The 16,289-nt window shown below is 41.4% G+C and overlaps 1 protein-coding gene across 8 annotated transcripts in view; it reads right to left on the minus strand.

Moving 5' to 3' along the window:
* The window catches only part of Dym (dymeclin), a 274,253-nt gene that overhangs the window by 89,752 nt on the left and 168,212 nt on the right, over positions 1–16,289 (minus strand). For all 8 annotated transcript variants that reach the window (XM_075968265.1, XM_075968269.1, XM_075968267.1 and 5 more), the window contains one exon: positions 12,015–12,117. In XM_075968265.1, the coding sequence (XP_075824380.1) occupies positions 12,015–12,117 (103 nt within the window). The remainder of the gene's footprint in view (positions 1–12,014; positions 12,118–16,289) is intronic.

Below are 16,289 nucleotides of genomic sequence, written 5' to 3' on the forward strand. Positions count from 1 at the left end.
TTGTTTCATAATCAGGTATAGTCATAAGTTACATCACAGGACAAGAGTTTCATTCCTGTTGGTTTGACCAAGTTCCTTCGCTCTTCATAGGTTAGTTAACACCAAAATTCTTTTGGTTTGTCCTTCACTGTTTTCCAAATCACATGGATATACCAATCTGAGTATGAAGTGGAGAAAGGACCTCTCCGGGAGGTTAGTGGGTGAGGGGGCAGGGCTGTCAGACAGGGCCAATGCCTTATATCAGCAGAGACAAGAGCTGGGTGCAGGCACCCACAAAAGGCCCCTTTAGCACACTGAACAAGCAACTGTGCTAACCTCTAAATTGTGAGAAATGTCTAGTGGTTAAGTCACTCAATCGATACTATGTTAAGAGACCCCAAGTGATGTGGGATTCCCCTCTGTATGCTGTGAATAACACTGGTTAGTAAAGGACTGCTTTGAGCCAATAGCAGAGCAGGGCAGAAAGAGCTAGGTGAGGACAACTACAGTGAATGCTGGGAGAAAGGAGGGTGGAGTCAGGGAGAAACCATGTAGCCTGCCAAAGACAAATGCTGGAAACTTTGCCCGGTAAGCCACAGCCACATGATGATACACAGATTAATATAAATAGGTTAAATTAATATGTAAGAGTTAGTCAATAAGAAGCTAGAGCTAATGGGCCAAGCAGTGTTTTAAATAATATAGTTTCTGTGTGATTATTTCGGGTCTAAGCAGCCGGGAACAAACGAGCAGTCTCCTCTTATACCAGAGCCAACAATATAGCATGACCTTACAGAGGAGTCACTAAATTACCCACTATGCTCACCCGCTCACGGCGCTGCATGGAAGGCACACCACACACTCCTCAGGTCCTTTGGCAAAATGGAAATTCAAGGCCTCAGAAAATACCAGAAGAGACTACAAGTAACACAAATGTAAGAAAACAGCCTGCCCTGATGAGTTAAAGGGACGTGCTAAGTACCTCCACAGACACACCGAAACTGCAGTTCTTAAGCAGTAGCTATATAGGAGCAGCTGTTATATTAACCAATACATAAAAACTGACATAGTCCAATATCAGAATGGACTCTAACAACTGTCAAAGCAAGAGTTCCCCTGCTTTCCTAGTTCCCAAAGTAAACCAATTCCCATTCCTGAAACCTTCACATCAATATCTTAGAAACTCGAGTAAGTCATGAATACATTAAGTTGCCAAGGCTTTCCTTGGAATGCACTGATTTAAACAATGCCGGAGTCTAGGACTGATGCGTTTCATGGCTCTTCTCCACACTTCGATGATGATCCTTGAATATTCCTGCAAGGCTTCTTCTAAGAATTTTTCAGAAATCCATAAAAAAAAAAAAGCTAGAGCTGAATTCTCAAATACAATTTGTTTTCAGAAATTAAATCAATCAAGGAAAAGATTGAATTTCCACTTACACAATGAGTAAGATTACTGTTTTTTGGGGTCTTATTTGGAGAAACTAAAATAAAGTGCCATTTCTAAAACATTTGTAGCTTTGACTATAATCAACTGTAATAATAAGATACCAGCTCAAAAAAATTCTTTTCATTTAAGCCTCTTTTGTAATACTGCTTTTTAATAACCCTCATAATAGCCGAATTAAAGGACCCCAACAGAAATCATTCATCCCACATAAAACAAACATTGCCTTTTCTTCTTAGCTTTGTTTTACAAGCTACATTATTTCCAGATGACGCTGGAGGGGACCACGGTTTCAAGAATGAGATGCTTAAGTGGACAGCTGCTTTCTATTTGCCATGTAAATCAAGGGTAAATCAAAGAGAATTCCAAATAGTAAAACACCCCCCCCCCACCACCACCAATTAGGAACAACGAACTTAGGCAGAAAGGGAGAAAGAGAAGAAAAAGCAATCAGAACGCAAGCAAACAGAAAAATCAACATGGCATCTCTTGACCAAGTAAAAGGAAACTTGTGGACACCACAGAAAAGGTGTTGGTACACCAGTTCGGTACAGTAGTCTGGTAAGAAAGCTGTTCTCACTGGGATGGAAAGACGGGGGAAAAGGAACTGATTAGGTTTTTTCCTTTTTTAAGAAAATAAATGCACTACACATTAGTGCTGAATTTAATATTCATGGGTTATTTTCCTGTGCTCTGTAAACTTCACTTAGAACACTAATCAACCACTGCCCTGGTCCATGCAAACACACCCTATTTCTTTTTAGAAGCCACAGGAAAAAACAAAAATTATTTAAGTCTTTTAAATAATCTCTCTAAATCCTTAAAAAGACTTGTCTACCACATTCCTGAAGAAGCACTGGTGAAGCATCCTCTGGAGGAGACATCCTTTCCCTCAGCACACCTGCCTCTCCTGCGGGAACTCGTCCTTCACACTAGATGGGAGCCCCCTCAAACTAAAATAACCAAATAACAATGGAAGAAGAATTGTTCTCAGACAAAACAGATATCCCAGTTCCCAGCCAGAAGAGTACAACCATGGACACTGGCCTTCTGCTGAAGGCAGGAAATAACTTTATCGGATGGTTAGAAACAACTGTATGCATATAGGTAGTATGGGAATGTAGATGTTTTAAAAAGGAAATATTTCATTATAATATTATATATAATATTAAAAACCAATTACTAAGAGCAAACGAAATTAGTGCCCCAGAGTTATCAGCACCTTCACATCCACTGTGGCAGGATTCCTAAGGCCCAGACAGGAAGCCACCGAACCGCCTCCCGACAGATGATGGGAGCGACCAAGTGGTGTCCGTACCACAGCATGCTGTTGCTCAGCATAAGAACGAGTGTCTCATTTGGAACAGTCGGGCACCAGCCCTGTGGGAATGACAAAGATGATGCTGTGTGCTCCCCTACGTATGGAAGCTGGAGCTGAACTCACAGAGTAGAGACGAGAGCTGCAAGGAGACATTGCGGGGGGGGGGGGGGGGCGCACAGGTTTTCAGCTTCACAGCAGATGAGGTCTGGATTTAATGTACAGATGTGGACAGTATTAGGAATATTCTTAACTGTACCTGAGATGTGCTAATAGATCTCAAAAGTTCACTTCACGCACACACAGACACACACGTGCAGAGGCAACCATGTGAGGTGATGAATATGCTACTCAACGTATTAAACATTTAACAGTGTATACTAAACCATTCCCTGTTTATAAATGAGAAGGAATGAGAAAAACTGATAATCACAAGAAAACTCTGTGATCTACAGGCTACAGGCAGTATTTGGCAGGAAAGGTATGGCACAGTTTAAACAGCTCCTCCAGAGCGGAGTAATTACACAGGGAAAACAAGTTTAGAACGCAAAACCTCTGCGGACACACGGGCTGCTGGAGAATGCTATCCAAGGAGGCCCAGCATTAGGACAGCCACAGGAAACAACACAGGTAAACCGGGACGGTCTCCAAGTAACTCACAGGCAGCTCATCAACACCAAGCACAGGACAAGAAATACCACGGAAATGTTATGGAGACATGACAAACAATTCATTGTGGGACCCTAGAACAGGATGAAGGTGCTAATGTTACAATTTGTGTTTTTGTCATTTCTTAGTTCTGAGAAATGTTACTTGCTCATTAAGTTATTAACAAAAGGGGAAACTGAGAAGTATAAGGAGAATCTCTTTAAACAATACAAAACACTTTAAGTTAAGCCACTGGGAGCCAGAAGAGAAGAAAAGTCATTCATCTGCGTGCTAGCAAACACCCCAGGATCTCCTCCCCCGCCAGACTCCCCAGTGCTAACTATAAGTCTTTTAGCTTTATATCGGCTTACACATACATGTTTGAAAATACATTTCAAATTTAAATAGAATACGTCATATAAATCTCTATAAAAATTAAATTCTCTTTTTAAAATGCTGTAGAATAAGCCGGATGGTGGTGGCTCATGCATTTAATGCCAGGCAGAGGCAGGTGGATCTCAGTGAGTTCAAGGCCAGTCTGGTCTACAAAGGGAATTCCAGACAGCGAGGATCATTACACAGAGAAATCCTGTTTTGAAAAACAAAACAACAACACTAACAAAAAGCTGCAGAATAGTGTAATGAATTAGTTAAACTCTAATGAGTGATTTTTTTTTTTAATCTCATGTTTTGGAGGGCATGAGATGGTGCACATAGAGAGGTCGGAGGACAACTTGTGGGAGGTGGTTGTGGCCACCATGTGAATTCCGGGGATGGAACTCAAGTGACCAGATTTGGCAGCAAGCACCCAGTAACATATATTTGCTTGTTTCCTTTTGCTTTACAGCAATGCTGAGACATGCACACACTTTTGTGTGCCTAGCAGTCCCTAAAATCCAGCTAGTGCTCAAGAAATGCATTTTACCTCCTTCAAATTATGTGGTTGTTTGGTCCCACTCTTCCAAATACTATTCTAAAAAAATGTTTTCACCCACTCAATAAGAGAGAAACCATGCCTGGTACTGGAAACCTAGCCAGTTACTTGGGGCTAGAGAAGTTCTGGAGGAGAACCTATCACCACCACTTCACTAAATGCACTCTAAATATTTGTCCTTAGACCCGCAGATAAGGGCAGTCCTCACCCCTATCAAGGAAACCTTGATTCGCAACAGATGGAGACCATTACAGAACACCACAACTGATCCCGGTGCAGAGCTGGGGAGCTCAGTCTCAGCCGGTAGATCGGCAGCACAACTCCCAAACCTAAGGCCCAGATTTACTGTAGAAGAGAGAGAGAGGAAGGATTTGAAGAGTCAGAGGTACAGGAATTTTGCAGTGAGATTCTGTTTTTTAAAACTGTCAGAGTTTCACATTCATGAAGTCTCACACCAGCATGGCTGCCTAAATATGAGCCAAACAAGGAAGACACCAACAAACATGCTGTGGTAGTTGAATTCAGTTGGCCCCCATAATACCAGGGAGTGGCACTATTGGGAGACGTGGCTTTGTTGGAGTGGGTACGGCCTTGAGGGAGGAAGTGTGCCACTGTGGGGACAGGCTTTGAGGTTTCCTATGCTCAGGATACCACCCAGTGTCTCAGATGACTTCCTATTGCCTGCAAGATGTATGACTCTCAGCTACTACTCCAGCACCACGTCTGCCTGTAATGCTCCCCATCATTATAATAATGGACCGAATCTCTGAAACTGTAAGTGAGCCACCCCAATTAAATGTTTTTTTTTTTATATGAGTTGCGGTGGTCATGGTGTCTCTTCACAGCAATAAAAACCCAAACTAAGACACATGCTAACATGGAAGAGGGAACATGAGACCTCAACCATAGACTTAAGAACTACAGACAACTGAATGCTGAGAGTGGAGAAACGTCTTCCCCAGGAAAGAGGACATCAGTTATCTGATACCAAATGATCATCTCTGAAAACATACAAAGAGTAACATTACACAGATGAGCAGGTTACATTTATAGATTTAAGAACTCTCTCTCTCTCTCTCTCTCTCTCTCTCTCTCTCTCTCTCTCTCTCTCACACACACACACACACACACACACACACACACACACAAACACACACACACAAACACACACACACAAACACACACACACCTGTAACAATAACAAAGAAAAAGAAGCCATGAGCCGGGTTGTGGTGGCGCACAACTTTAATCCCAGCACTTAGGAGGTAGAGACAGGTGGATCTCTGTGAGTTCGAGGCCCAGTCTGGTCTACAGCGTGAGTTCCAGGACAGGCTCCAAAGCTATAGAGAAACCCTGTCTTCGGGGGAGGGAAGGGGGAAGGAGAAGAAAAGGAGAAAAAGAGGCCATGAAAAAGAGCAAGGGGGTGGGGTACATGGTAGGGGCCAGAGGGAAGAGAGGAAAGAGGAGAATGATGCAATAATAATTCCCAAAATGGCTTCACTGAGGTGTTATTCATACACCACATACATCACCAATTTAAAGTGTGTGACTCAGTGCTTTTTTGTATATCCAAAGACTTGTGCAGCCACCCTGACTTGATTTGAAAGCATTTTCAGAATTCCCACTATACAAACTCAGTGTCCACCAGTATTTCCATCCCACTCCGCTGCACATCCCTAGATCCAGGCACCTATGGTCTGCTCTGCCAGGGCCTACCTGTTCTGGACATTTGAATGAGTGGGACCATACAGCTTGTGATCCTGTTTCTGGCTCCCTTTCCTTAGCACAATGTCTTCTTCTGTACCGAGGAACACATCTCCTCCCCTCTTTTCCTTGACGACTGACACTACTTTTAGTTTAGTCCTCTAGAGGCCAAGGGACATTCAGACTGCATTCATTTTGATGGCTATGAAATGGCTCTATGGACAGTCACATTTTGAGGTGGGTATGTGCGTTCAGTTTACTTGTCCCTTACTAGGATATAACTGCTGGCTCATGTGTAACTGAACTGCTTTCACAAGGACTCCACCCCTTTTCACATTCCCATCTCTTTACATGCTTGTTAACACTTGTATATTATCTGCCTTTTGGATCCCAGCCATCCTTGCAGATGTGAAACGGTGTCCCACTATGATTCTAATTTCCATTTCCTAATGACTGGAGATGCTCAACATTTTTTTTTTACGACTTCCACTACTTCTGTCCTTTTGGGAGAATGTCTATACAGACCCTTTTCCACTTCAAACTGCAACACAAGTTCACGGCTAACTTGCATCACATTCTAACAAGGAGCCCAGCTGCCCTTCCCAAAATGATCCTGGATCTAAGCGAGACCACCGTCTCCCACTGGGCTTCCCATATCCAGCCTGCAGATGAGGAGGGACTGTATGGACAAACAGCACCGTCTGTGCACCGAACACTGTAGCCAGTCTTATGGCTCAGTTCTAGAAGGAAGGAGTTGGAAAATGTCACTTCAGTGTCTAACGGGATGGGTACTGGTGAATCACCCGAAGCACTCAGGAAAGGCAGCTGACTGACTAGAAGCCTGCCAACAGGACCTATCTTTTGCTCTTGATGGTCACTCTGGCTTTGCCTCATTCTGGGCTGCAGGGCACAGTGAGCCACTGGTCAGCAAACACGAGGTCAAGAACTCCGAGAAGTAGAATGCTGTCTTTGGTTCCCACACAGAGAGCAGACCCTCTTGGTCTTGCTGCTCACCTGCAGCTGGTGAAGGTAGCTCTATTAGAGCGAGCCTTCTCCAGTACCTCTGTCCCCCAGGCTCATCACTCAGCTAGCAAATGTCCTAGTTGCTCTGCTTTAAATTGTGCTGTTTATATTTTTACTATTGAATTATAAGGTTTTCCACATATTCTAGATCAGGGTTTGAAAATATTTTCTCCCATTCTGTGGGCTATCTTTTCACCCTTCAGTTTGTTCTGAGACAAAGTCAACTATATAGGTCCAAGTCTCCTGGAACTCTCTATGTACATCAGGCTGGCATCAAACTCAAAAGAAATCTGCTTGCCTTTTGTTTGTATTAACTGCATCAATGCCTTGTTTGAGTCGTATGAAACAAAGTTTTCATTTTTATTTTTCTGGAGGCCTGGTCTCAGGCCCAGGTTGGCCCTGCTCAGGATGACCTTGAACTTCTGATCCTCCTGCCTCCTTCCAAGTGCTGGGATTCCCAGAGTGCACTACTGCACCGGGGTTATACGATCATGGAGAGCAAACCCAGGGCCATGTGAGTTCTGGATAAGCAATCTACCCAAACTACCCAGAGTTTTCAATTTTGAGGAAGTGTAATTTATCTATTTTTCTTTTGTTCTTTGTGCTTTTGGTGTATCTAAGAAATCTTTGCTTGACCCAAACTCCTGATAATTCACTTATATTTCCTCTAAATACTGCATGATGTTTGGCTGTTATGGTTAGGTCTATGGCATATTCTTGGTACATCAAAGGCTGATGTACGATTTTTGTACCTGATAAGCTGGACCCTATCACACCCGAAGCACCCAGTGCAGAGCACACTGTCCTTTTTCATCTGCATGCTCAAGAGAGAGAAACTACTGGAACGTGCTCTCGTCTTGGTCTCTACGTTGAAAAGTCTTCCCAGAGAAGGCCATGGTGGGGCAGCCTGTAATTCCAGCACTTGTGGTGGAGGCTGGAGGACCATGTTTGAAGCTAGTCTGTGAGCTCTAAGACCAGCCTAGGATACACAGCAAGACTCTGTCTCAAAATTCAAATCAAAACACAACAAAGCAATATCTACTTCCAAGTATCAACTCCCTTCACAGGGGGCTGCCACAAGCTCTCCCCTAGTTTTGGAAGACTGTTTTCCCATTTCTCTTTGGACATTTCCCTAGGTTTGGTTATACAGATTTTTATAAAATAAACTATTTGTTGAATTTTACTTTATGGGTGCATTTGAAATTCTTTATGTGCAACAGTACGTACTTTCACTTTAACCAGGCGAACATAATTCTGAAAGAGAACATCTGTCAAAGACTAATATACTGGCCAGTTTCACTCTCCTTCGGGTAAATACATGTAAAACCAGAAACCACGAGTGTGTCTCAGAAGTAAAACACCTAAAAGGAACTGCTGTAAAAATGACAAATACACTTCCATTGTTTTTCGATATACCAGTATGACCAAGGTGACTTTTCCATGGAACGTGAACGGTACATTATCTAGCCCCGTGCAAAAAAGCAACACTAACAAAAAATATTAAAGACAGAATAACACAGGAAGATCTCAGAGTTAAATTTCCTTGGTATAAAAATCAAGTCAGAACACTCCTTACTATATTCCTGAAAACGCTGAAATTTAAAAGCAGATGTAAGTTACATAAACAAATGCAAAAGACCATTGTTAAGCACTATCTGCTCAAAAGGGTGAGGCGACCTGTTCAACAGCGAAGCAGCTCGGGGTTCTATGTAGAAAGTACTGATAAGCAAGTGGGACTTCATGGAAACAAATTTCAGGAGTATAACTTTGATTTTTTTGTAAGCTGAAAACCAAAACAGTCAGGAATAAAATCAGACAAAGAGAAGCTCAACAACGTTCTATTTGTTTTGAAGTAAAAAGAAAAAGGCTACAACTTCCTCGAGAATCAAACTAGCATACAGACCATGCAATAACTAATAAAGAAATCTAATAAGCAAGCATAGAAGTTACTCCTGTCCATCACATACTAAAAATGAAACCTTGTCGAGACAATGATCAAGCAATTCTCATTCCACACCACACAGATACAATGGGCTTGAAGACTTCAACCCAGGGCATCTCTAGCCAATACCAGTTTGCAGAGTTGGGCTTTAGCTTCTCAGTTAATATGCACTCGGTGAGGAATACAGCTCAGCTGGCAGAGTGGTCACCTAGCATGTGATCCCAGCCTCTAGAAGTTGGAGCAGGAGAGTGCAGCGAATCTGAGGCTGCACTGGCCTGGAAATCCCATCACCTCCCCGACCTCCAAATCTATTGTTTTCAGCCTAGAAAATGATAATTTCTGCGTCTATAAAGTATTTTCAACTGTGTGGACAGAGAAATAATTACAGCATAAAGACAACGTGTATTTAATTGGAGAGAATGTGAGTGTATGTATATAATAAATTACACACTTCAGTGGGTCTCAAAGATTTTGCTCTCAAGAGAAATCTTTTTACACTTTGTAACAATCAGATGCTCTCAAAGGGCTGTTTCCATATGGATTACATGCACTGGTATTTACCATAGCATAACTTAGATGTTTAAGACATAAGACTATTGAAGTACTCATTCTTGTAGCTGTCACTCGGCAAGTAGCCTCTGGACAGAATCCAACTTCCCTCTGAGAGACAAAGTCAAGTAGGACTCTAAGGAGCATGAGACTCTACCCGCATTGGCTGATCAGCATTGTGTCTGCCGGCTGACTGTCCCTGACTGGGGTCCTTCTAGTTTCTACCTGTGTTTACTTACTACCAGAGAAGATGACAGATTCAGTCCAACGAAAGAATCAGAAGCTCTCTGAAAGTACAATGACAACACACTTTCTGTGGTTCTGTCAGGAACAAATGTTAGGTTAGGGCTTTCTTACTTCAAATAGTAGCTCAGGTGATTACTGGAGCTAAGGAAATTATTGACTCTGTGACACTGACAGAGTCAATAATTTGAAAAACCTGATAGTTTAAAAGCAACTACAACTCAGATGTTATCACTTTCTGAAACACTCAGGCTCTGTTACACAGGATTAAATTGTCCAAACGGTACCGTATTACTTTTAAAAGCCGTTCAAAGTTCCTCTGTCCTTTCACTCAGTGAATTGTGGAAGCCTCACATAAACACGTACACGCCAGCCACGGAGCGTGAGCTGCTCCCCTCACCACCTCTGTTGCCCCCAGGGTGCACTCCCGGAGGACTAGGGTACCCGCAGGGCACACTCAAGGAGGACTAGGGTACAGTTTTTGCGTTGCTTTCCCTTAAGCAGCCAGAGCAGTTTCCTCATTATCTAAAACTTGATGGAGGTGTTTCCCACGAGGTGTTTAGACAAACATGCTGCACTAAAGTCCTAACACTAATATTTTTGTAACTTGTGATGTGCTTTTTCTGTTGTTACTCAACTGACTTGTGAATTATACAGTGTGATGAGCATAAACATTTCCTTAATGAACTTGGAAACCTCTCTGTAGACCCCGAGTGTTCTATGTGTTACAGCAAGAAGGAAAGCACAGCTTGTTTCCGAGCACTTATTAAAGTCTGCTAATCTGGTGTCTCCAGTCTGGTGCAGAAAGCACACATCTGGGACTCTGGGGCTGCAGAGGCCCTGGCCGTCTCCTCTTCCGGCTTTACAAACAAGGCATCTGGGGCTAGTCCAGAACACAGAATTCTGTGGCTGTTGCCAAGGATACTTAACAGGTTAAAATTCTGAGAAATATAAAAAAGGGGAAACATATCCATTTCCTAGCTAATGATTAATTTAAAAGAAAAAGACAAAGAAATTGGTTTCAAATGTGCAAGTCACTCACACACAGTGCCTGGCAAGGGGAATGGCCAATAAAATGCTGAGGTATCAGGAAAAACCTTGTAGTGTTTATTTTTAAGGTTACACTATTTAAAAATTAGTTTTACTTTGTTCATTATTACTGTGTGGAAGCACATCACAGTGGGCACAGGGAGTCAGGGGACAGTTCTGTGGAGTCACGTCTCTCCATTCACTGTTACTACATCACAGTCTGCACAGGGAGTCAGGGGACAGTTCTGTGGAGTCACGTCTCTCCTTTCACTTTTACTACATCACAGTGGGCACAGGGAGGTCGGGACAGTTCTGTGGAGTCACGTCTCTCCTTTCACTTTTACTGTGTTCTGGGCCTTGAACTCGGATCACCACATTTGTGCAGCAAGCTCTTTACCTGCCGAGTCATACTGAGGCCCACTACTGTTTTAACTGACCTTCTGGATCCCTGGCAGAGGGAGGGATTCAGCTCCAGTCATTCCTGTTCCGTTAGCTCTGGGCACAGGCAGTAAGACTACCAGGGCGGTGTGGGATGCAGTCTCATGTGCTCAGTGACAGGTCCCAAGGGACACTAGGGAGTGGAGGCTTCAGATTTACTCAAGTTTACAGATGAAGAAACCTGTTAAGTAATGACTAAAAACTGTCAAGTTTAATATAGAATTCAAATATGTATCACAAAATTTGTTCTACCATTACAGTCACATCTGTGATTGACAAGTATTAAACATGACCATTTATTTCCTCTCAGAAATATCAATTCTATAGGCTTGTGATTAACGGAAAATACTATTAGGGGACTTCAAAATTACAAAAATTTAACACATTTTTGTGAAATAAATGACATAGTACTAATGCATAATTCAATAATGTTGTCTAAAGATAAAGTATGCAGAGATGAACCGAATTCAAGCTCTTTTTAAAATTAGTCTACTCTGCAGTAGGAGTCTTTAGAAAGTTCTGGATGTCCCTTTCTGTTTTCTGTAATTGGCTTGGGAGGTTTTTTATTTGTTGTTGTTGTTTTTTTACTCAAACACTGGGATTCTTGATTATTAAAAATCACTGGTTAGGTTGGTTTTTTTCAACCACTTCATAATAACCATGAGAAATTTTTAAGGTTTCTAAGAGCACAGTTGGACTTTGAGAAAAGAGAAGTACTGTTACTCATACATCTGACAATACAGAGAAATCGGTGACTTACATAATCCGGGAGAGGAACGTCGCTGGAACTCAGGGGACCTCTCAAGGACTGGGTGGCTTGTTCCAAAACTTTGTTGTGTTTTTTAGACAGCAAAGAAAACAAACTGAAAAACACAAAGGAAAACCTGATTACATTAAGAAAACTAAAGGTCTAATACTGGATTATTAGTGATAATAATTATTAGTAATAATATAATAATAGTAATTATTATAGTTCCATAGCATATTAGTCATTCTGAAATCTGTTTTGAAGTAGTCTCAGGAAGAAAACAGGTTTATTGAGTGGACTGAAAAAGCACCTGGCTAGGCAGTAACTGAGCACGGCCAGAAACAGCAAACAATTCTTTTCATGTCTGTGTTAGCAGTAGGGTCAGTAGCATTATTTATTTAGCAAAATGGAGTAAGAGGGATGTCTAAATAGTAAGGGGATGATTAAATATTAAGGGTCTCACTGAAAAAGTTTCACAGGTTAAAATTTTGTCTTAAACACAAAGAACTCTCAAAAGATCACTACATGAACAAACAGGACAGAGATAAGCAAACTGGGATACAAACTAGCTGGTAACAGTCTCAATGTACTCAGTGTAAAACACACGAGCCTGAGGATCTTAGGGGTCTGCTCTTTCCAGTAAGGATGCTGGCTCAGTCTGCTTCTCTGGTGCACAGGACCACAGGATGTAAGGGGCCATTTCTCAAAAAGAGTGATTTTAAAGATACAGTTAATGAGATTTCTACTTCTGGTCATGATGGGGTAACTGGTACCAGATGAACTTTCCTGCAGTAATCAACGCAAACTTGGGGGAAATAAATAAAACAACTGTTTTAGATAATGTGAACTGTAGGCTCATGATTCCTAAACCAAGAGAGACACGAGAACCCAACAACGGTGAATTTCTCTCACTTGAATTTGCAGAGCTTTATATGAGATAGGAGAAAACGGCAAGGAAGGTCTAGAAATCTGAATGTCCGGAAAAGTACTGAGCACCAGTGAGAGCAAGATCCCTTAAGATGTGCAGTGAACTGCTGAGGGCTTATACAATAAACACATGTTGGAACTGATAATAGATTGAAGACTACAGGTGATCCAACAAACCAGTGGATGAAATTCTGTCTCACGAGCATTAAGGTGAGTTCTCAAATGGTCATTTTAGAACAGGAATATTTCAGAATCTGGATTACTGTGATCTGAGAGGCATCTTAATAAAGCTACAACACATGAACGTTTTTCAAATAATAAAAGTGATTTACATTAAATGTAAGTGGATTATACCCTCCAATTAAATGGCAAGGTTTTTTATTTTGTTTGTTTGTTTGTTTGTTTGTTTTTTAGACTGGATAGATATCAAGACCCAACCATATGCTCTTAAAAAAAAAACTTTACAAATCTAAAGACAGACATGTATCCATAACAAAACTGGGTGGCCATGGTAACTACAAACACAGTAGGCTGAATAACGAGTATTATTATTATAGATAAATAGAAAGAATTTTTTCAAGACAAGGTTTCTGTAGCTTTTGTGCCTGTCCTGGAACTAGCTCTTATAGACTAGATTGGCCTCGAACTGACAGAGATCCACCTGCCTCTGCCTCCCCAGTGCTGGGATTAAAGGCGTGAGCCACCGCTACCAGGCAAATAGAAAGATTTTATAATGATAAAGCCAATTCACTAAGAAGATATAATTCCAAATGTATATGTCTAGTATTAGAACCACAAATATGTATTTTATGCATACACATGTCCTAATAATAAATGTATATAGTCATATATCCTAATAGTACTGTATCTAATGAATAAAGACTCTAGATTAGATGGAAGCTTAAAAATGCAGGCAATTCTGGTCCTATACACTTTCCATTTAAACTTGTTGTGATCTGTAGTACTTTTTTAAAATGATAAAACTATTATTTTAGTATTTCTTAGTAATGATTTTTTTAAATAGAACATTGACTTGAATATCAATTTTGGAAAGACACTAATTATTTCGGATGGATCGAGCAGGATAATCCAAGAAGTTGAAACCACTAAACATTCTTTCTAGATTAAAGTGCTTTTTTGTCTTTTTTTCTTCTTTGTTTTGGCAATATTGGAAATTGACCCAAGAATCCACATATACTGGACAAATGCTCTATCACTAAGCTACACCCCCAAACCATTTTTCACTTTTTAAATTTCCTTCCCCATTCCCTGCCTATGGTTTGCAGTGCTCCACATTAATCCCAAAGACTCATGCGTGCTAGGTGATAATTCCACCACAAGGCTGTACTCCCTCCCAGTCTTAAATTCTAACTAACATTCCTGGCTTTTTAATGTGGGTTCTGGGATAAGACTTAGGTTCCTGACCTTGCAAGGCAAGTACTTCATCTTTCCAGCCCAGGGATATTGAGACTAAAAGAAGTTTGAGGTTAGTTCTATTCTAGGTCACAGCACAACTCAGAAGCATAAACTGGACGCTCTAAAAGGTATCAGTAATAGAAAGGTCTTATAGGTGGGGCCAAGAGGAACAAAGCATCTCTCTGAAGAGTGGGAGTGCAGGGCTACTCTCTGTTATAGAACCAGGGATGTTGGATTCACAGCCCCTTCTCTCTTTCTGTGGAAAAAAATCACTTGAAATTGTTTTCTTTGGAAAAGATAGGCCAGCTTATTTGTTTACTTTACAAAGAATGGTAGCAATCTGTTTCCCTTGTTAAGAGAGCAAACAAGGGAATGAGCTGCAGTCCCAGCATAAGGTACTTCCTTTGAGTGCGATGGAGGAGCTGCTGATTAAGGGCAGCAAGGATGAAGTACACTTTCCCGAGAAGCTGTGGCTATGGTTTCCAGCTTTAAGAAAAGTTTGCGTAAGAACAGATGATGTGAGGTCTCTTCCAGCTCTCTATCATGAATGAGACACGGAATTCACACTTACTCTAAGTTGTTATTCTCATACAACTTAATAGGCTTTTCCCTCACACTTTATAGCTACTGCTTGCAAAATCTTGTGTGTGCTTTTTTAAAAATTCTAATTTTGGCATTCATTTAGCATTTTTAAGGCAAAATGACCTAAATTTATATGAGAATGACTTGCAAATTGCAGAGTGAGAAAAGTAACTTCTGCTTAAGCTCTGCATTCCAAGTGCTCAGCACTGGCTTGGTGCTAGTCAAAGTAGCAGATACAGGATGGCTGCGTGCACAGGAAAAGCTGAGCACACATGTAAGCGAAGCTGATCCTCGGGGTGATTAGTATTCAGTCAGAGGGACATACGCTCCAAAAATACCCTTCTAAAGTTAGAGAAAGATTTGCTTTTCTTTAAGTACAACAATATCCACTATAAACTGGACAGTTAGTGGAAAACTGAAAAAAATTAAAACAGATCTAGAAGAGCACGGGTAAGTAAACTGGAATACTGGGAACTCGGCAGCAATTCCAACCATCTAAAGCTGCATGTATTAATATGAACAAACCTCAAAACACAGATAAGCTAGAAATGAAAGTGCTATTATTTATTTTTTAATGTATGGAATAATATATATTTACAAAGAAAACATAAATAATATTAAATACATATGAATGACAGCCCTTTCATATAGGATAGTCAGTTTTATGAGGACAGAAAAAAATGAGCCCAATGAGAAAGGAATAGTCAGGGCATTTATTTGATGCTCTTGGTTTCTCTCTCTCTCTCTCTCTCTCTCTCTCTCTCTCTCTCTCTCTCTCTCTCTCTCTCTGATGCAAGCACACACAAATGCACGTGCACACACACACATTGCATCACACACGTTCTTCTGGTATTACTGGATAAATACACAGGGTATCGCTATAAGCTTTTTGGGAGAAGGGGTCTGGAACACTATAAAGTCTTGCTAAGAAAGAACATGCTATCCTGAGGAAATCAGACGCCCTGCCAGGAGACAGCGTTGCACAAGAGAAGGCAGCATGTAAATAAAAATGTGTGGTCAGTCCAAACTGGGACATGCTGAGAAGATCACAAGCTGGCACAAATGCTGCAGCTGAGGGTGCACAGATGGCAGGAGATGGGACCAGAATGAAGACAGTTTGAAGACAGACTGTGAAGGGACGCTTATGGCCCATCAAAACCCTGGGCTTTGTTCTACACAGTTGAGAAGCTAGTGCAAAATGCAGAAGGAAATGGGGTCCCAGTCCACGGAGTTCAAGTCTAGTGGGTTAAATTCTGAAGCAGCACATACTCTGTCAGAGTGCTCCGGAACCACCTCGGCCCCCAAGGCTACTCAAGACCACTGGAGACAATCAACCAGAGGGGAGTGTTCAGAAGACAGTGA

This window comes from Microtus pennsylvanicus, chromosome 4 (assembly GCF_037038515.1).
Source record: "Microtus pennsylvanicus isolate mMicPen1 chromosome 4, mMicPen1.hap1, whole genome shotgun sequence".
In the NCBI taxonomy this organism is placed as follows: domain Eukaryota; kingdom Metazoa; phylum Chordata; class Mammalia; order Rodentia; family Cricetidae; genus Microtus; species Microtus pennsylvanicus.